Raw genomic sequence first — 21,841 nt, forward strand, 5'->3', positions numbered from 1 at the left:
AATTCCTGCTGTATTACTAAGCAGACTGGCACATATTTTGAAACCAGGAAAAACCCTGAAAATGACAGGAGAACACCAGTTGTGATTTGTCATTCTTCAATATTCTTTTCTTCTTTCTTGGTACATTTTAAAACAGCAACCATAACTAATCTTGGGTACAGTGAACAATTTCTATTCAACAGTAATTCTCTCCTTGGCTTAAAGGTTAAAAAATAAATAAATTAATTAAAAAAAAAAAAAAAAGTCAAGAAAAACAATGTAACACTAATAGCCAGATTCACACACTGGGAAGGGCTCTTTCCAGCTGGCTCCAACAATTGAGGGTCTGACAATTGCTACATTGAGGTCTCCAGCCTCCTGCTGAACCATATACTCAGCCAAGGCTTTGGTGTAAGTGTAGGTGTTGGGACGCTCTCCTATCAGCTTGGGAGTCATCACAGACACCAGATCATCATCCATCCAGCTGGGGAAAAAACAAAATCAATTTTTTTTAAACCTCTTACAGCACTGATACAGAACAGTGAAAATGTGATTGTATTCTGTGAAATAAATGTAAACAAACCCAAAACTACAGTGGCCAAGTTGTTAAGATACATACTGCATAACTGCAACATCCCCAGTTTGCTGGGTCATAAATCTCTATCCACTTATTTCTTCTCTGTACTTCAATTTCTTGTCTACACTGCAAGTTGGAATGTGTGTGTAGCTTGACATCTCCTGCTTGTGTTCACCTGTAGGCAACATTTCAGCAAATATCTGGGGAATTTTATGATCTAATGCAAAGTGTGAAGGATTGACAGAGCAGGGAGTACATGAGACTTTCTTCTACAGCAGTCTGTCAAACAGCTGTTTAGATCAGTTCTCTACCCTCACAACAACAGGATCAGCTAGGCATGTTACTGTTAAATAGTCATGGTGACTGATCAGAATGTATTGGGATTTGCGTTTAAGTGTTTATAGCAATATATTATTACAGAATGAGTTGTCTGAGTGGCCATTCAAAATGTGTGTTTGCAAAACACAGAGTTACTGACAGAAACATTGTTAGTTACACTATTATACAGTCCAATTTTTCCATGACATGGAACTTTAAAAAAGACCCATCTTTTCCTTTTCAACTATTCTTTTGAGCTGTTGGATGTGCGCTTTGGATCATTGCCCTGCTGAGATATCCAAGACCTTTGCCTAGTTTTCTGACACAGGGTAACACACTTTGTTCTAAAATGCCTTGGTAATCTTCTGATTTTATCATCCCTTTGATACAGTCAATGCCTCCAGTACCAGAGGCAGCAAAGTAGCCCCACAGTATGATAGAACCTCCACCATGTTTTACTGAAGGTAGGGTGTTCTTTTCCTTATGGGCTTCTTTTTGTTGCCTATAAGCGAACTGAAGCACAGCATTCCCAAAGAGCTCTACTTTGATTTCATCTGTCTATAGAACATTATCCCAGAAAGACTGTGGCTTATCTTCAAGAGTGTTTGCAAACATTGGTCTTGTCTTTTTGTTCCTCTTTCAATAATGGTGTCCTCTTTAGCCTTCCCCTGTGGAGCCCTACTTTGTATATTGTGTGGCGTATGGTACGGGCTGAAACCACCGCATAAGATGGCCCCAGGTTAGCCTGAAGCTCTTTAGATGTATTGTGGGGTTTACTCCACAATCTGCATCAACCTTTGCAGATTTCGCTCAGAGTTTCTTATTAGCATCACGTACTAGATGCGTCTTAACAGTTTTATAACTGAAACTTCTTGATAACATTACAAACTGAAACAATAAGTCCCTTTTTATGTAGTAAAACTATCATTCATAGGTTCATAAGCACAGGTGAGTCTTACTTGTTTTTTATTTTGTTTGGGGAACTAATTTAAATTTATCAAAAGGGTGCCAATAATTGCATCAAGCATACCTTTTATGACAATTTTTTATTTCACTATATGAAAAGCATTTTTTGTTGTTGTTCAGTATAAGTAATTTTATTAAATATTCTGATTATACAAAATTGATTAATTTGCATTTATTTCTGAAGATAATCTAAATTCTGTGCTTCAAATTCAGGGGTGCCAATAATTTCAACCAGGACTGTATCTAAGGTGGATGTGGTGATATCAGGTCATAAGACCTCAAATGTGGACGTGTCCCCAACTTTGAGAAATTTATAGTAGGCTGTGTGAGCTGATCAAGACCAACGCTACCAACCAGAAATTAAAAGACAAAACCAGAAATTGAAGAGATGAAAAAAAGGGTGAGCTGCATAAGGTCAGTGCCCTCAACTGTTAATTAATGGCAAAACGCCCGGGGGGGGGGAATTAAAAAAAAAATTAAAAACCTTTAGTGAGTTGGATGCATACTAGCTTTGCATATGCATATTACATCTCAAGCTTAGTTCTCTCTATAACACAAGTCTGTAATTTCTGGAAAACTTTTAGTCAGAACACCATTTTTCCCAGACTCAAAACTAGAGGCAATGACAGTCCAGTGACTGAACCACCGATTTGAAATGATACTTGTCTCAAACTCTCTCCATCAAGATTCTCAGACCACAATGATCAGGCAGAATGTGTGTGATACTATGTGATATTTGTGTGATACTCTCACTTCACAACTGACCTTTAAAAGATGCAATAATCCGAAGTCTCGCGCTGAGTTTGGTTTTTTTTTTGGTTCTTAGTTTAGTCCAACTCAAAGTCAGAAAGTTTCACTGAAATAAAGACTGACTTATTCAAAACCCTAATAAGTTAGCCAACCCCAGAGCCACGTTTCCATGGTAACAAGCTGACACACCTGCTAACCAGTGGTATCAAATAAGCGGAAAAAATGGCTCAATTTGTAGTTTGCTAACATGTCGAGCAGGCAATGAGAAGGGACACACATGGCTTAATCCAGTGACTCCTTCCATATCTTCACGACTATTTTATTTTCCTTTAGTAATTAAATAAACTTAACTGGCATTTATAGTCTTTAGCATTGCTAAAGACTAAAAAAAAGACTACTATTGTTATAGCATTGCTATCCTGTAGGGTACACCATCTTAGTTTTAAATGCTTTCACTTAAAATCATGGATATGTCTTCGAATAAGACATGTAATGCTTGTTTTATTTTCAAAAGCTGGACAGACTCAACTTTCAAAGAATTTGAAAGAAATATCGCAGGTAAAAGACCTGAATGTGACGATTACACATAGTTAGGACACTAAATTAAGGATTGAGCAGTATCTGCAAACAAAGTCACTCTGAACCATCCTGAATGTAAAAAACTTTAAATACTCACCATCTCCACCTAGAGATTAGTATCACAAAAGATCCTACAACACCTCGATACGAGCCTAAAGCAACTAGGTCTATTAATTTGTGCATGATCCACTAAACACTGCATTGTTGTCTTACACATACTCATTGAGGTTCCCTCAAAAGCACAATGTTACTATACCTAAAGTGGCAGGAAAATGTTTGGGTATCCCTGGTCAAAATTTCTGTTACTGTGAATAGTTTTCAAACGGCATGAAGTTAAATATGACGCAATTGAGTTTCAAAACAACAAAAAAGGAAAAGGGCCTGAAAATGTTTTGGGCTTGTAAACGTTTTCTGTAATCAGCTAAGAGTCGTTTGATTCTTGTTTGGGGGACTTTAGCCCATTCTTACTTGCAAAGGCATCTAGTTCTGAGATTCACGGGGCATATTGCATGCACTGCTCTCTCCAATTATGCTTAGGTCAGAAGACTGTGAGGGCCATGGCAAAACCTTCAGCTTGCACTTCTCTCAAGGTAGTCCATTATGGATTCTGAGGTGTGTTTAGGATCATTATGATGCGTGTGATGCTTCTTCCAGAATTTGCTTATTTGAATCCATTTCTTCCGTCTGCCAGGGCAATGTTTCATGCCACTGGCAGCGACACAAGCCCAAAGCATGATCGATCCATCCCCATCCTTAACAGTTGGAAAGGTGTTCTTTTTGTGAAATTCTGCACCATTTTTTCTCCAAACATACTTTTGCTCATTGTGGCCAAGTAGTTCTATTTAAACTGCATCAGTACACAGAGCTTTTTTTCCCCCACTCTAAAAAAGGGGGAAAAAAAACAAAAATACACTGATCTTGCTTAAAATGTTAGAGTATTGTAAAAATACTTAACATATTTTGACCAGGGATGCCAACATTTTTTCTTGCCACTGTACTATCCCCCGGAATCACCTAACTAATCTCTACTTACTCTGCTGGCTTCTAATGCTTTACTAATCTAGCTCAACAGCTGAGACTGGCAGCCTCTACAACATTAGTGCTACTAAGCAGCCATTTACTGGACTGTCATGGCTAAGATGGCATGCTCAGTTTATCACTGACATTAATCTTGATAATACCTTCCTACTTGCTTTTTATGCATCAAGCAATCTGAAGAAACACAGAATCCTTTTGAAAACCTCAACCATGATCCCATGCTACTATATCCTAATGACACATCCATCCCCAGGTCATTAAAGTTAACTATCACCAGTTTGTTCAGTGTGCAGTAGCGGTTAATTGAAAACAGTACACCTCAGCTTACTCCAGAGTATTGATGAGTCTGCGGTAGTCTACGGGGGGAGGGTAGACGATTTCTTCAATGAGCTCTCGGTCACAGTTGGCATAGGCTGTGGAGACGTGAATGAAGATCTCCAGGTGCTTCATCCTGTGGGCCAGTGCCAGCATCTTCTGGGTGGCCAAGACATTCAGCTGCATTGCATCTCTGAAGGGGAAAGAGGAATTGATAGTTTGACAAATCTAAAACAAAAAATTAATTAAAAAAATAATTTTATATAGCTCTTAGGTGGATAGAATGAACCAACTTCAACTTTTTTCAGTTGGGTGTGTCTAACCAAACCAATTACCTGCCCCCAACTTCTAAGCTTCTAATATGGGAATTTGATGTTTTTCTTTGTCATATACAAAAGTATCCTTGGTTGCAGCCCTTATAGAAAGTGTTAATTAGTCTGTTGGTAGCAGTATTTTTAGCCATGCTGGCAGCATATGGCTACAGGAATGGCAATGTCCCTTCTCAACAGCAATGAAATGTTGTACAGACAGTCATGGTCCCAAGAGAGATTTAGGTATAGCCATTCATATTCCCTTCAGGATAAATGGCCCTCACTTTGGTGAACTCTGGGTTTTCATCTTGTGCACTCATTAGGTCTAAATGAATTTAAGTTTGTCCAGTACTTTGGTTTATGACCAAATACCACCAAAACTAATGACATTGTCATCAGTCACAGTTGTACTGTGTGTTTGGTGCTAATTAGGAAACGCAAACGTCCTAACACACTGAACCAAGATAGTGAACATGGTAAACATTACACCTGCTTAACAAAAGCATCTGCAGCATTGTGCACCAAAAAAGTTGAATCTGCAATGCAATGTAATGCATCTGGCATGGCATTACGTTAACCCATCACAAAAATGCAAGTGTGCATTGCTGGTGAATTACTTTCTCACGTGAGCGCTGTATTTCGTCCATTTACCTTGAGATTGTTGTGACTAAAGATAAAGATAACAGTTGCTGCTATAATATTTTTCCAGAACTGTAAAATCCTGCCTGAGTATAACAAACCTCTGTGCTGTATTATGGGTTTTAATAAGCTTTTAAAAACACAGTTAGTACTTGGACAGTGACAATTTTTGTTGCTTTGCCTTTTATATTACACCATCAAGATGTGGTTGAAATGTAGACTTCAGCTTGACTTCAACTACCCTTGAGGTAAACCCTCTGTATTTACATTGATTAAGGCGTCTCTTGATTGTAGACTTTGACAATGATACGCCTACCTCCTCGAGAGTGTTTTTGACCTGGCTAGATGTTGTGAAGGGGTTTTTCTTGACCAAGGAAAGAATTCTGCAATCATCCACTTTAGGGATCTTCCATGGTCTTCCATGCCTTTTGGTGTTGCTGAGCTCACCAGTGCATTCCTTCTTTTTAAGAAGGTACCAAATTGTTGATTTGGCCACTCCTAAAGTTTCTGTCATCTATCTGAGGTTTGTTTTGTTTTTTCAACTATGATGGTCCCCCTTCATTTGCATCAACACCTCTTTGAACCACATATTGAGAGTTGCCATGAACTACCACAATATACAAATTCAAAACTTGGAATAAACTCCAAACCTTTTATCTGCTTAATTTGTCATGAAATAACAAGTAAACAGGCCACACCTGGGCATGAAATTGATCAGCTGTCAATTGTCCAATTGAAAATGAGGGACTATATATAAAAATGGCTATAATTCCTAAATGTTTGTGATATTTTGTTAAACTTCTTTCATTAAAGCTGAAAGTCTACATTTCAAATCGCATATTGATGTCTTTGTTTCAAATCCATTGTAGTGGTGTACAGAGGCAAAATTATGAAAATTGTGTCATTGTCTAAATACTTATGAACCCAACTATAATTCCAGTCCTCCAACTGGACTTCTTGGATTGTATTTCAATGTCTCACCAGTACCCTAAAACAACACACCGCCACGAACACAGCTCCTTGCAGTGCAGGGCGAATGTCTGTCCGAACACAATTTATTTTTTTCACCCTGAAGAAAGTCTGAGAAGTCAGGGTAGTGTGTAATAGAAAGTTCATCCTGATCTCTAACATCCTTCAGGTCCTGTAGTATAGGCTCTATATTGTCCAATTCATTTGAAGTATCTACATTCTTCCTTGGTTGGCATTGCTGAGCAATGACTGCAGCTGCACCACCTGTCTCCTGTAGTTCTGTGTGGGGTGCTCAGTGCCTCACTATCAGTTGATGGGTTAGCATTAGTTTCCTCTGCTGCCCTAATTCTCTCCCTATTAGAAAATCTCTGCTGTATTTCCTCTTTCTGCATACTTCAAAGAAGTATGGTTGTATGAATCCATCACATCCCTACAATTTCTTCTTGTGTGTCAGACATATGTTCATATTCTTTGTACTGACGAGACACTGTTCCAGATATTGTACATTTCTCAAAGAACTTTAGGCCAAAGTCAAGAGGCTGTGATATGTAGCACAACAAGCTAGCGAAGAGATGTTAACAGAACTGCATGTCCAAGCATTCACAATTGCTTCTGCCTTACACTAACTACCCTCCAAATACTGTGAAAGTCATCGATGATATTTGTCTGTGGAGCTGTTTGAAGATTAACTGCAATGCCCATCTTTTTTGTAATGAAGAAACATGTCGATGAGTGCAACAGTGTGGCTCACTGATAAGTTTTTATAGTTTTTGGACAACAATGGCGCAGACAAATAAGCTAAATCAGGGTCTGGACACACAGACAATACTTGTTAGTAGGATACAATCATTGTTGTTTTGGTCTTATCGTGAGATCTGTTGACAGTAACAAAAACATAGAAAATCAACAGCCTTATCCTTTTAATATTTATAAAACTTACAAAGTGCCATTAGAGAGAAATAGACAGGAAAATAATGTACATATTCCTAATAATAATGTATTAATAACAAAATAACTTACTTGAGGGGCTCATTAAAGCGGATGGTGGCCGCACAGTGGAAGACGATGTTTATGGTTTCAGCTAGGATGCTCTGATCCTCTTTACTCAGATCCAGCTCTGGCTGTGTGAGGTCACTGTTCACTGCAATGATCTTCCCTGCAAAGCCTGGCTGCTCATCTTGCAATCTTTCAAACAACTGAGTGGAAAAATGAAGTCAAAATAATGTCAAGGTTATAGTACATAGTAAACCTTAAGAACTGGTATAAAATTGTTAAGTATAAATCATTAGACTTTTATTCAGTGTACAGATCTTTATGAGAGTTTTCCTTCCTTTTCTTAAAGTAGGTATTATCAGCAGTGCTTTCCATCTATTCCTCCTGCAACAGATCCCAGCTCTATAGATTCCTTCTTCCTATGGGTGACTTTTTCTGATCCTTCCTTTTATCTAGAAGCTATTGATATAAGCACTGTCAGCCTACAGACTCTTTAAATCAGCAGCCTGCTGCACCAGCTTAACACAAGTTTGTTTTTAAGTTTGAATGCAAAGTCTGCACTAACTGCTATGCTGTGAGTTTGTTTTAAACCTTCTACTAGGGCTATACCTTAAGTCGACTGCGGTCAAAACATTGTTTCAAGTGACGTTTCATCCAGTGCCTCCTTAGGATAATGTGGTAGAAAAAGACACTACAAACCTCAGACTCACATTAAGAGACCTATAAAACTTTAAGAAATAAAATGTAATTTGCTTTCAAATGTGAACAAACTAACGTATGATACAACTTGTTTTGCCCATCTAACATTACTTTACTAATAATTCAACATTCATTTAATTGCTTCTGCTGTGGTCTGATGCTTTGAACTAAGGCCAGGGTGGCTGTGTCACACATATGGTCATAAATAATAAAAACATCTGCTGAAGTCAACACCTAAACAGTACCAAGCAGAACTGCCATCTTAAATGAGAGGGGAAACAGCGAGTGAACAAGAGAAATACAACTAATTGCTGATAGTTTCATTGTTATGTTCTAAAGAATAAATTAATAACCATCAAACATTCAGTCTGTCCACTGTAGACACAAGCACTCTGGAGATTTCAGTCTCATCTTCTACCTCTGCATGTCATGCAATAGCACATGTAAGCGACAACAGAATGACTGTTACTGTTTTCTTGTGTGAAAACTGAATTTCAAATGCTTCTGTTGGTTTTTAATCTCTCATGTCTGTAATTTGCCAGTCTTTATGGCTCTCATGTTGTGGAAATGCAAACAGGAATGCACAAATGGGACTTTAGTTGCTCTGGTTCCATAGTTCCTGAAAACAGATGAAAATATCAAAAGACAAATTTCCTCTGCCTCTCCAACAACATGAAATGACTTTCCTCTGCCCAGGGGTTGATGCAAATTTTAAAGCTATATCGTAATTCTATGCTGTAACCAGTTTGCATGGTGCAAAATGTTTTTTCTATGTTATAGCATAATCCCTTCACCGTATTCAAATTAACCTACATTTGAACTTACACATAGCTGGTGCTACTGGCTGTTGACCTCCTTTTCTTCCTTAACCCCTCGAAAACACCCATCAGATCATTTTCTCCTATCTACTTAGCCCACTTCTCACCTTGCAGTTGATCATGTCAGCGATGCGGGCCTGGGGGCTCTGGCCAGCTTTTGACCTGACCATCACATAGACAACTTTGACTCCTGGGCATGACCGCAGCAGCTTCTCCAGCAGCACCTTTAATAATGATGAAGTAAGAAGTAAGTAAGACTTTGAATCACGCAGAGATGAAAAGTACAAAAATCATCTTTTCACTTTTGGACTGTTAAAAGTTGATGCTAGGAAACTGACACAATTATAACTGAAATCTACATTTGTCTATTGTAGTAGTGAGAGAAGTAACATCATTAATTAAAATCACAAAAAGTGAGTGTGGTTCAAGAACAGAATCGTTCTCCCGCCAAGTCCTATTGGCTATTTGCCTATTCAACTGCTACTGTACCTTGCCCATGAAGCCTGTTGCTCCAGTGATCAGCACATTTTTCCCTGCATAGTATTCTGGGATGTTCATCATCATGTCTGCGGTCCTGTTCCGTCAGCACCTCAACACCACTCCAACTGCACAGACCACACAGAAAAGAAAAAAAAAAAAAAAAGAAGAAAAAAAAAATATATAAAAGGCCTGATTACTATTGTGGGACCAAATTCAAGCCTGAACTTCCAAAAATGTTTTACCCATTATGGAGACTGAAAATGTGAATCTAAAATAAAGTTGAGTGAAATATAGATCCACTTGAAAAGGAAGTCAAGAGCATGGCTTCAAAAGAAGTGAGGTCTTGTGCAGACTCCAGCATTTGAGGAATTGCTCAAGGTTGTCAGACTTGCTGATGTGAAGTGAGGTTGTTTTTTTCCAACTAGAATTCATCAGCTTCACTCTGTCAGCAACATATGTAACAAATATTTAAGTAATTGATTATTTAAGGCACTATAAACAGATAGTTATTAATTTTTTTTATTTCTGTATGAAAGATTTCTGTCTGTGCCATGTTGCCTGAGCTCTTCTGACTTGTTCGAAGTGGGAGGGGCTCAGCTTGAGAAAGATGACACATACAGTAAGTTGTGACACTGGATGATCTTTGTTTGCTGATACTGGAAGTACTGATACTCATGGAGATTGAGGTTCTCAGAGGAGAAGATAAAGGTGGCGGTATTTCAGAAGACAACAAGAAAGGCTGCGGTAATGATGAAAGTGAAAAAGTGCAGATAAACAATTTTTGATTTCTGGTGGTTTTATTTGAGAAAGTTGACAAGGAATGATCACATAAATAGGATAGATAAAAAAATACAAGATGGTTATAAATTTGAGATGTCTGACAGGGTCTGAATGGGGAGCAAGTAGAAATGCTTTTAGGAATATTTATGTTGCTTCAAAAACATCAGTGACTGATTATGGAAGTGCAGTATATACAGTCGGGTCCAAAAGTGAGACAATAAGTAAAATCTAATATTTTCACGTAAACCTGGAAATAATCGGAAAGTTTGAGGATTCAGAAAGATTTAAGAACAAGTTATGTCATGTAAAATGAAGAAGCAATATTTAAGAATCTGCACTACTTCTAGGTCAAAAATCAAATTTGAGCAAATTCGGGGCACTGACCAACTTAACTCCTTTGTACAAAAGGTCAGATTTCCTTGAGTTGTATCCCTTCCATTGAAGCATATGTTCAGATGACACTCAGGTGGATTTAATCTACTCATCAGAGGCTCATTCAAGTAATTCAAACTTGCAGCTAACTTGTTCTCCTGTTATAAATAAACAAGTTTCCAGCAGATCAATGCTTAAGAAGTGGCGTTGTGATGGTCCTGATGCAATTTTTTCCTACTAAGTGAAAGTTTCACAAGTCAAATTGTTATTATAAGCTAAGAGGGGCTTTCTCAGTGTCACATTCCAGTTAGACTAAAAGGTTTCTAAAAGGGGGCAGTGCATGGAACTCTAAAATGCTTTGCAGAAACGATCAGTTGTATCAGAAAGACCAATAGTGACTACACCATCAGAAGATAAATACATCAAGCTTAGTTCACTGAAAAATAAAAAAGCAAATTCATCACAGATACAAAATTTGCTAAATAAAGAACTCAAGACTCCAATCAGCAAAAGTACAGTCAAAAGAAGGCTGTCTTGTAGTAGTCTCAGAGGACGAGCAGCAGTTTCTAAACAACTTCTGAAGAGGGGAAACAAGGCCAAATCCTAGGGGTGGGCTAAGAAATACCACCATTTCACAGTGGATGACTATTTACTGATGAATCAGGGATTGATATTTATGGCAGTAATAGAAGGGTGTTGTAAGTATACAAACAGGAGAGAGAATGATACTGCAGTGTATCAAACCAACAGTGAAACATGGTGGGAATATTCAAGTCTGGGGTTGTTTTGCCTGCTCTGGAGTTAGAGACCTAGACCATACTGACTACACCCTGACCAAGGAGAAGTACCAATCCCCTCTTCAGAGACATGCTATACACTCTGGCTTGCATTTTGTGGACAACGATTTACACTGCAGTAGGATAATGACCTTAAAACTTTGCATCAACTACTTAAAGACCAAAGCAGACCAATGAGTCCTTATTGTCAAGGATGTTCCTCCACAGTCACGTAACCTCAACCCCACTGAACATTTATAGGGCACTTGATGACTAAGAAAGCCAAACATTCTGTGACCTCACAAGAAGCTCTTGGAAATGTTGTCAAATCATTCAGGGACAACATGGGTCATCAGGTTTTGGACAAACTTCTGGAGTTCATGCAAAAGGGGGACATACCAAACACTAAGATATTTAGAAATTCGTGGAAAATTTTCCCCCCCAAAAAAAAAAAAAAAAAAAAAAAAAAAAAAATCAACTTTACACTCAAATTATTAACCTGATTTCTCATTTGTAAAGAAAACATTTGCATTACATTTGAAACAAAAGCAAAATAGAAGTATGTTGACTAGTGGTCTCAGACTTTTGGGCACAACTGTAGGTCAGCAGCAAAAACATTGCTGTAGAAGCTGGAGGTGTTACAAAATCATGCACTGAGATTATGCTGTGGGGCTGTTAAGACTTCCTCAGCTATAGCAGTCCGAGTGGAGATGGGGGGGTATACCAATTAACTTAAGATACAAGCAAGTAATAATGAATTACTTGATAATTCTATAAGGGCGTAAGGAAGAAGACCAGAGGAAAGCTAAAACAGGAACTAAAGACGTGGGGTGAGGGTATTGACTTAAGAATTTTCTTAGCACTGAAGAAGGAAAACAAAGCCTCGTTTAAGTAACTAGGTTAATAAAAAGAGTGTTTTGTTTTTTTTTTTTGTTTTTTTAAAGCCAGTCCTAATGGAAATTGGGAACTCTGGCCCACATTCCAGTATAGTGGGTGGTGGTAATGGACCTTAAATGCTAGCTGCCACCCACCATTACACAAAAAGAATAAATAATTACAGCAAGGCGGACAGCTATGGCAACATTTGCCGTTTGTGTTGTTTCATTTTTGTAAAATCCAGTAACTGGTAATACCTGACACACTGCACATTAACAGAATTTATTGAACAATTTCGATGCTTAACTTTTAATGACGTGCTGTATGTTAAAATTTTGCTAGCAAAGCTAACATTGCGCAAGCATGGTTTATTTTCGCTCATGTTACTTACAGTTATGAGGCAGTCATTATGATCAGACCGACATAGTTAGGTACATATGTATTTGGACAGTGACACAATTTTTGCAATTTTACCTCTGTACACCACCAAAATAAATTTGAAACAAAACCATCACAATGTGATTGAAGTGTAGACTTTCAGCTTTAATTCAAGAGGTTTAACAAAAATATCACAATAACCTTGCTCAGTCGGGTTGGTTACAGGACTTGGCCAATTAAAGAATATTCCATTTCTTTACCTTGAGAAGCTTGTGTTGCTCTTGCAGTATGTTTTGAGTCATTATCCATATGTACTGTGAAGCGCCATCCCGTCATTTTTTGCAGAATTTGGCTCAATCTGAGCAGATATATAGCCCTATACACTTCAGAATTCATCCTGCTACTTCTATCAGCAGTCACATCATCAATAAACACCACTGACCCAGTTCCATTGTCAGCCATACATGCCAAAGGCCATAAAACTGCCTCCACCCTGTTTGACGGATGATGTTGTATGCATTGAATCATGAGCCCTTCCTTTCCTTCTCCATACTCTTCTGTTACCATCATTCAGATACAAGTTAATCTTGGTTTAATCTGTCCAAAGAATTTTGTTCCAGAACTGGCCAGGCTTGTTTAGATGTTTTCTGGCAAAGCCTAATCTGGCCTCTCTGTTCTTGAGTGTTACCAGTGGTTTGCACCTTGTGATAAAACCTCTCTATTTACATTGATTAAGGCGTCTCTTGATTGTAGACTTCGACAATGCTACGCCTACCTCCTCGAGAGTGTTTTTGACCTGGTTAGATGTTGTGAAGGGGTTTTTCTTCACCAAAGAAAGAATTGTGAAATCAACCATTTAAGTTGTCTTCTGTGGTCTTCCAGGCCTTTTGGTGTTGCTGTGCTCACCAGTACATTCCTACTTCTTAAGAATGTACCCAATTGTTAATTTGGCCACAATTTCTGTCATCTGTCTGAGGTTTTTTTGGTTTTTTTTCAGCCTAATGATGGCCCCCTTCATTGCACTGCATCGACACTACTTTGGACCGCAAATTGAGAGTTCCCATGAACAGCTACCAAATGCAAATTCAATACTTGGAATCATCTCCCTACCTTTTATCTGCTTAAATTGTCACGAAATAATGATGAAGGCTCTGACTGTTGTTTATGCTTATGCACCTGACAACAGTGCGGAGTATCCAGCACAGCCTTTTCGTAGTCTGTGGGTTGGATCTTGGAAAGGGCACCACCTGGGGACTCCACAGTTCTTCTGGGGGACTTTAGCAATCATGTGGGCAACAATGGAAAAACCTTGAGGGTGGGCGATTGGGAGGGACGGCCTTCCTGATCTAAACCCAAGTGGAGTTTTGTTGTGGGACTTATGTGCTAGCAATGGATTGGATGTGTGTACTTGGTACCAAGAAGGTAGGTCTTGGTGCCAAGAAGGTAGGTCTATGATCAATGATTGAATTTGTGGCTTTATCATCTGACCTGCTGAAAGTCTTGGACACTTGGATAAAGAGGGGAGTAGAGCTGTCAACTGATCACTACCTGGTGGTGAGTTGGATCAGATGGCAGGGCAGGTGGCTGGCGAACTGGGAATGTGAATGAAGAGGCCCCTCTCCGTAAGGTCTTTAACTCCCATGTTAGGAAGACCTTTGCATGCATCTGGGGGGAGGTTGGGGACATGGAATCTGAGTGGGCCATGTTCAAAGCCTCCAGTGTGGAAACGGCTGTTAGGGGTTGTGGTCAGAAGGTCATCAGTGTCTGTTGTGGCAGCCATTAAGCTGAAGGAGGAGGCCTTTTGGATCTGGCTGGCCCAGGGGACTTATAAACAGCAGACAGGTACCAGCAGGCCCAAAGGGCTGCAGCTGTGGTTGATGTGGACGCAAAAACCCAAGTGTGGGAGGAGTTCAGGGAGGCCATGGAGAAGAACTTCTGGTCGGCTTCAAGACAGTTCTGGCAAACCATCTGGCATCTCACCAAGGGAAAGCAGGGCTTGGCCCAGGTTCTTTTGAGCAGGGAAGGAGAACCGCTGACTTAGACTGGGGATATTGTCAGACAGTGGAAGGAACACTTCGAGAACTCCTGAACCCAACCGACATGTCCTCTGAGGAGGAGCCTGAGCTTGAAGACTTGAGGCAAGGCCTCATTCATATCTCTGGCAGAAGTCCTTGAGGTAGCTAAAAGTGCCTCAGTGGCAGGCATCAAGAGTAGATTAGATTCCCTCCGAGATGCTGAAGGCTCTGGACATTGTTGGGCTGTCTTGGTTTACACGCCTCTTCAATGTCGAATAGAGGTTGGGGACAGTGTCTGTGGACCAAGTGGTGGTTCCCATTTTTAAAAAGTGGGACCGGAGGGTGTGCTTGAATTACCAAGGTTAGCCTATGCCAGGGTGATGGAACGGAGGCTCAGACTGATTGTCAAACCTTTGAGTCAGAATGTGGATTCCGTCCTAGCTGTGGAACAGTGGAACAACCCTTTACCCTTGCAAGGCTACTTGAGGGGTCATGGGGTTTGCCCATCCAGTCTACATGTTCTTTGTGGAAGACTGGGTCTTTTGGGGGTACTGCATGAATATGGGTTCTGGGGCCGTGGCTACGACCCATCCAGTCCCTATATAACTGGACTGAGAGTTGTATCCATAATTTCAGCCGGAAGTCAAACACATTTTCAGTGGGTGTTGGTTTCCGCTAGGCTTGCCCCTTGTCCCCTATCCTGTTTGTGATTTTTATGGACAGGATTTCAAGGCACAGATGGGGAGAGGAGAATGTCTGGTTTGGGGGGGCTCAGAATTGCATTTCTGCTATTTGCAGATGACGTAGTTCTGTTGGCTTCAGACTGTGACCTTCAGCATGCGTTGGGGCAGTTTGCAGCCGAGTGTGAAGTGGCTTGGATGAGGGTCAGCACCTACAAGTCTGAGGGTATGGTTCTCTGCCTGACAACTGTGGATTGCTCCCTTAGGACGGAGTTTCTGCCCCTAGTGAGGGCGTTTAAGTGGAGTTTTTTTTATTACGAGATTGACAGCACAGCACCACCATTGAGCGTAGTACCGGACTGTTCTGGTGAAGAGGGAGCTAAAAGGCCAACCGTTTTGATTTACCAGTCAATCTACCTTCCGACCCTCCCCTGTGGTCATGAGCTTTGGGTAATGACTGAAAGAATGAAATGGCAGATAAAAGTGAATGATAATGTCCTCAATAGGCTGGCTTGGCTCAGCCTTAGAGATAGTACAAGGAGCTCTGACATCCATGGGGAGCTGCGAGTAGAGCCACTGCTCATTCTCCTCCAAAAGGAGCCAGTTGAGAGTTTTTTTATTTAATTTAATTTATTTTATATAATAATAGAATATATTATATATATAAATAATGGGATATCTAGGATTTCAAAAGACCTCTTTAGTCAGTCTGAATCCAACGGTTTACGATTATAGCCATCTGGGATTATCTAGGTTACACTGTAAATAGGATTTCAAAAAGGGTACATAACGCTTAAACCATGTTTGGTATTTATTTTAAAATCATGACAAAAATGCAATCCAAACTGCCTGCATACTTCACAGCTCTAACCAATATTAAAAGGGTGATTCTGTGGTTACACTTGTTTGAGCTTTAGCTGCTCATGTAGTTATAGCTAAACCATTTAATCAGCTTTGCATACAGTCAGACTGGAGGTGGTTAAGATTACATAAATTTACATTCATTCTTGTGATTTTGAGAACAAGTTCCTCGAAAAAAGTGAAGACATTTCTCAGTTCCCATTTCTAACCAACTTGAGTGAAGAGCTCGGCCGAGAGATTGTTGAAAGCAAGCCATGTCACATTGCCAACAGTCTGAAGACAAAAAATAAAGTTAAACTACTGTCAGTGAAATTTCAAGTAACACTGAAAACATCAATTCTGACTGAAAGATGTGGCAGTAATAGAATTCCCCCCCCCCCACCACACACACACACACACACACACACACTACTGTGACGACAGCACTACCATTGTGGCATGGGCACTGTGGCCCCTGTGGAAAGAAGCGAGGACCCTCTCCTCAGCTGTATCAACTCTGTGCGGACATCTGCTCAGGCTCCTGCTCAGCCTCTGTCCAATAGTGCAGATGTGCTCCGACTACGGCCAAGTTGCACTCTGAAGATAGCTTGTGAATGTAAAGTACTGACACAGGAAGGAAAAAAATAGTAAACATTTTCTTGAGTAATGTGTTGTAGTTATTTTTAGTCTTGCTAGCAGAAGAGGAAGTTCTTGCAATTAACTTAAAATAACAGCTTTTTAGACAATAAGCAACAGAAAAAAGGTCAGTGTCAAGAAAAGATGTATACAGTTTAAACGAAACAAAAAAATAATTGACTGCTTAAGTACATCTGACATTGTAGTCTGTAGTTAGATGTGAGATGCACCTATCAGATTCACTTGTTAAGGACCTTTTCCAGTGAATCCCTGATTGTCCATAATGTGACCGATTTATGTTAAATACAGTTTCTTTGTCAGTTACATTAAAATTCCACCAGGCTTCATGGTAAGGATGATGTGGTTCTGCTGATACGCAATGTTAGTGTTAGACCAAACACAGTGTTAAGCATGATGATCAGAAAGATCATAATTTTTATCTAATTGTAAAAGATTGCTTCACAGTCACACACATAACTTTGACAAACACTAACCCAGACATTCTGTGTGGATCATTCAGTGGCAGGGTATAAAAATGCTGTTTCAGCCTTGAGTCTGCACTGTATTCCATCATCATTCCTCCACTACACTCAGACTCAGAGACTCCTGATTTCAGTCATTAGGAGTAGCCGATAGTGGATGCTTGTATAAATTTTCTTGATAAATGTCAGAGAAAGAGAATTAGGTATAATATTTGTCAAAAGTGCTGTAACCTTAATTCTTTTTACATGCATGTCTTTGGTCATTTAAATACTTTTGTGTTGAGCTGGAAAGGAGCTCTAATTTATGTGCTATGGGCTTGAAGGGTCTTGTGCTTGCTGGGGTAGTTTACTAGTAAGTTACATTAAATGCTGTTTAGATATAAGAAAAAAAAAAAACAAAAAAAAAAAAAAACACGACAAACATTTCAGGACACATGCAAAACAAAACTATCTACGAAGTAAATAGAAACAAAAATATGCAGAAAGGACAAAAGCAGTCACCAGGTTTGTGTTTGACCACCACTGCAAACTTATCTCCATGTCCTGGCCCATGATAAAGTATTAGCTCAAGAGCAAGAATTTTAGGAGGGCAGGAACTGTGGGGAGGTAAATTTTAGATCAAGTACCGCTTGCCAAAATCTAAGCAAAGTTGCTAGGTATCTAAAATGGCTCCTGTGTGTTGTTAGGCCTTAACTTGTTCAAGCATTCAATCATGGGGGTATTATACAAGCCATAGAAAGTGAACAGTCAGGGTGTGTGCTGTCCTTTACAACCTGGCACCGACACACTGTCAGAGCAAACATGACCGCAATCATCTACACTGTCCTGATCAATTATGGTGACAAATTAGACTGATCAGGTGTATTTCAACATCCATTTGTCTAGCAGTAGGAATAAATATTGGGCTCATTTATGTGTACTTCATTTCACAATGATGATAGGAGCAATGAGAACACACTAAACAAACACGTTTGTCTTATGTCTTGGGCATACAGTTAGGTACTTAAGTATTTTGACAGTGAAACAATGTTATTTTTCCTCTGTATACCACCTTGATGGATTTGAAACGAAGTCATCAAGCTGTGACTGAAGTGTAGACTTGAATTCAAGGGGTTTAACAAAAATATTGCATTAACCATTTAGGAATTACAGCCATTTACATTATACATAGTCTCTCATTTCCATGACCAAGTGTGGTCTGTTCCCTCATTATTTCATCAAATTAAGTATATAAAAAGTTCTGGCGTTGATTCCAAGTGTCTAATTTGCATTGGGTAGCTGTTCATGGGAATTCTCGATATGCAGTCCAAAGAGGTGTAAATGCAAATGAAGGGGGCCATCATTAGGTTGAAAAAACAAAATAAACCTATCAGACAGATAGCAAAAACTTGAGGAGTGACCAAATCAACAATTTGGTACATTCTTAAAAAGAAGGAATGCACTGGCAAACTCAGCAACCAACCAGCCAGTAAACAAAAGGCCTGGAAGACCGCAGAAGACATAAATCAGAAGACTAAATCTAAATACAGAGGGTTTACCACAAGGTGCATACCGCTGGTAACGCTCGGCAACAGAAAGGCAAGATTAGACTTTGCCCGAAAACATCTAAAAAAAAGCCTGCCCAGTTGTGGAACTAATGAGAACTGGGCAGGAAAATTTATCTGGACTAATGAAACCAAGATTAATTTGTACCAGAATGATGGGAAGAGAAGAATATGGAGAAGGAAAGGAACAGCTGATGATCCAAAGCATACCACATCATCTGTCAAACATGGTGGAGGCTCTGTTATGGCATGAGCATATATAGCTGCCAATGGAATGATGTGACTGCTGATAGAAGCATCAGGATTAATTCTGACGTGTATAGTGCTATACTATCTGCTCAGATTCAGCCAAATCTGATCAGCTGCAAATCTGATAGGACAGTGCTCCACAGTACAGATGGAGAATGACCCAAAACATACTGCAAAAGCAACCCAAGGGCTTCTCAAGGCAAAGAAATTGAATATTCTTCAATGGAAAGGTCAGTCACCTGACCTCCACCCAATTGAGCATGGTTTTCACTTACTGAAGACAAAACTGAAGGCAGAAAGAGCCACAAACAAGCAGCAACTGAAGGTGGCTGCAGTAAAGGCCTGGCAAAAGCATCTCAAGGGAGGAAACTCAGCATTTGGTGATATCTATGGGTTCCAAACATCAGGCCATCGTTGACTGAGAAGAATTTTCAGCAAAGTGTTGAAAATATTCCTTATATATTTACAGTTTTGTTAGTTTGTCCAATTACTTTTGAGCCTCTGAGAAGGAAAATCTGTAAATGGTTGTGTGATATTTTTGTTAAACCCCTTGAATTAAAGCTGAAAGTCTACACCTAAATCACATGTGTCACTGTCCAAATACTTATGTACTGATTTGTAAATGCATTCTTATCTACTTGTGTAATAAAAAAAAATGTAGTATTTTATGCTCAGGTCCCTAGGAGGTCTCTTGCATATTTTGATTCTATGTGTTTGAGGTACGCTCAACATTTTGTCCGCAATTCTTTACAACAGAAGGTTATAAAATGCCAGACACCAGCTTAGAGTGTCAACAAGGCTGTAGATATGGACCCTAGAACAGCTGAAGAGTGACAAAATCTTTGGCTGGGATTACTGCAAGCCAGTGAGGTAGTGCTGTATTCACTGGCAAGAGTATACCAAGGTTCATGTTTCCCCCTGCTGCCTTGTCTACAAACTGAATGTCTATATTTGAGAAAATACACACATAGGATGTCATGAACCAAGGAAAGACACTCCTGACCAGGTCTTGCAATGGCCTTCGATCAAGTGTCAGTGAAAGATCTACTGTCGCTTACAGTCAGACAGAATGACAGCAAGTTGATCCCTGATACCACATCTTCACTCTGAATAATTGATCAAAACACATTGTAATGCTTAAATTTCACATTAAACAGATTAAACTTTTAGGTTTGACAACAAAGTCTCAGGGGAACAATCCATCCGTCTGAATAAAGTGAAAACCCACTGCCAAACAAAGGGAAAATCTTTATAGAGTAAAAGGCTTCCAGACTTTGTCAGAGACATTCACTCAATCTCTCAATTCTCAATCTCTCAAAAAAAAAAAAAAAAAAACCCACACACAACATACAGGACACTGTTAACATCCTTTTCTACTAGGGTTTTCCTTCCCAAACGCACCATCTTTGCGCAGTGCTTGTAGTGGCTTGTATTACAGGTGAAATCACCCACATGATTTAGACAAGACATGAGGAATGTCATAAGACCATGTAGGAAGAGCTGGTCACTTTGGAAAGTGAGCCTGTCTGATTAATCAGCCAGACACAGACTAATGTTTATGTAATCTGTGAAATATAAATCTGTGTGTGTGTTGATGAAGCATTTATGCACTGATGGTTAAACAACTCTCTAATCAGACACACAGCTGCCTTCAGAAGTCTATTCTAACTTAATGATACATCAGACATATTCTTTGGAAAAGTAAAATGATTAAACACTTCACTATTAACTTTGTATATTAAGCCTGATGAGCAGATGTGTGTTACAGGAAAAAACGTAGTATCTAAGCAGGCAACAGACTGAAACCAGGCTTCAAAAAGGCAAAAAAAAACAAAAAACAAAAAAACAAAAAAAACCCGCAACGTATCCCGTGATTCTCATTATACACAGCTGCCTCACATCATTAGACTACCACAGTCACCACTCACCGTCCATTTGCACAGCTGGCGGCGCTTAAAACTACACCAACTAATGTTTGGCTTTGACAGCCTTTAATGTGATTACTGCAATGCCTTTGAGTAAATTAAAGGTGAGGCGGCTCAGCTAACCGTCGTCTTACATTAAGTTTCCCCTACGCTGCCAGAGCAGCCAACCTTACTCATTTAAATGCTTCAACAAAAAAAATACCATTAAAAATTAGGATTATTGTTTAACACAGGGACTCCGCGATGGCTGAGGGGTTGCCGTGGTGAATGACTGTGACATTTACGTCTCAGCAGTAGTGAAGGTGAACGATGAATGGCCTATACGGTAAATGCTCACGAAGTCTAATTTGGTTCCTGTGTCTGTGTATATCCTCGGCCAACACTACAGTAGTGTTCAACTACCCCTCTCTCCTCTTGGCACGTCTCCTCCTACACGCTGTAACGTTGAGCAGCCTGTCACAACACCAGTTGGCGCTTTGAAAACTGGTAATGAGCGCTTTAGTTCAACGAATACAGGGCACATACGGTTCGGACCTAATTTGAAAGATTTACGTACCCTAAAATGTCGATGTTTCTCCGGCTCTTGAACTTGGGAGTGTGGTGTGTGGCGAAGTAGCAGCGTTTACCGCTATGAGCGACAGAGTGGAGAATCAGCAGGAAGTCAGCCAGCGGCCTGGGCGGATAAATGAGCCGCCGTGACGTCAGCAGGACAGTAGCCTTCGGCAGAGATGGAGCGTAAACAGAGGTCTCACTCCTGCCTGTTTCACCTCGTCTTAAGAAAAACATATTCAAGTGAACCAAAACGCACCTTCTTGAAGTCCACAGGTGTCATTACGGGGGTTCCAAAAGTATAGTTG

General features: G+C 39.7%; 1 protein-coding gene across 4 annotated transcripts in view; it reads right to left on the reverse strand.

Moving 5' to 3' along the window:
• The window catches only part of far1 (fatty acyl CoA reductase 1), a 36,670-nt gene extending 14,977 nt beyond the window's left edge, over nucleotides 1-21,693 (reverse strand). For 2 of the 4 annotated variants that reach the window (XM_040132383.1, XM_040132387.1), the window contains exons 1-6: nucleotides 21,541-21,693; nucleotides 9,441-9,556; nucleotides 9,059-9,175; nucleotides 7,462-7,637; nucleotides 4,536-4,715; nucleotides 286-463 (exon numbers count right to left, since the gene is read on the reverse strand). In XM_040132383.1, coding sequence (XP_039988317.1) covers nucleotides 286-463; nucleotides 4,536-4,715; nucleotides 7,462-7,637; nucleotides 9,059-9,175; nucleotides 9,441-9,515 — 726 coding nt within the window. In that variant the 5' untranslated portion in view covers nucleotides 9,516-9,556; nucleotides 21,541-21,693. The remainder of the gene's footprint in view (nucleotides 1-285; nucleotides 464-4,535; nucleotides 4,716-7,461; nucleotides 7,638-9,058; nucleotides 9,176-9,440; nucleotides 9,557-21,540) is intronic. The other 2 variants (XM_040132382.1, XM_040132386.1) reach the window with 2 other exon arrangements.
• Nucleotides 21,694-21,841: the final 148 nt, after the last annotated feature.

Source organism: Xiphias gladius, chromosome 8 (genome assembly GCF_016859285.1).
Source record: "Xiphias gladius isolate SHS-SW01 ecotype Sanya breed wild chromosome 8, ASM1685928v1, whole genome shotgun sequence".
Classification (NCBI taxonomy): Eukaryota; Metazoa; Chordata; class Actinopteri; order Istiophoriformes; family Xiphiidae; genus Xiphias; species Xiphias gladius.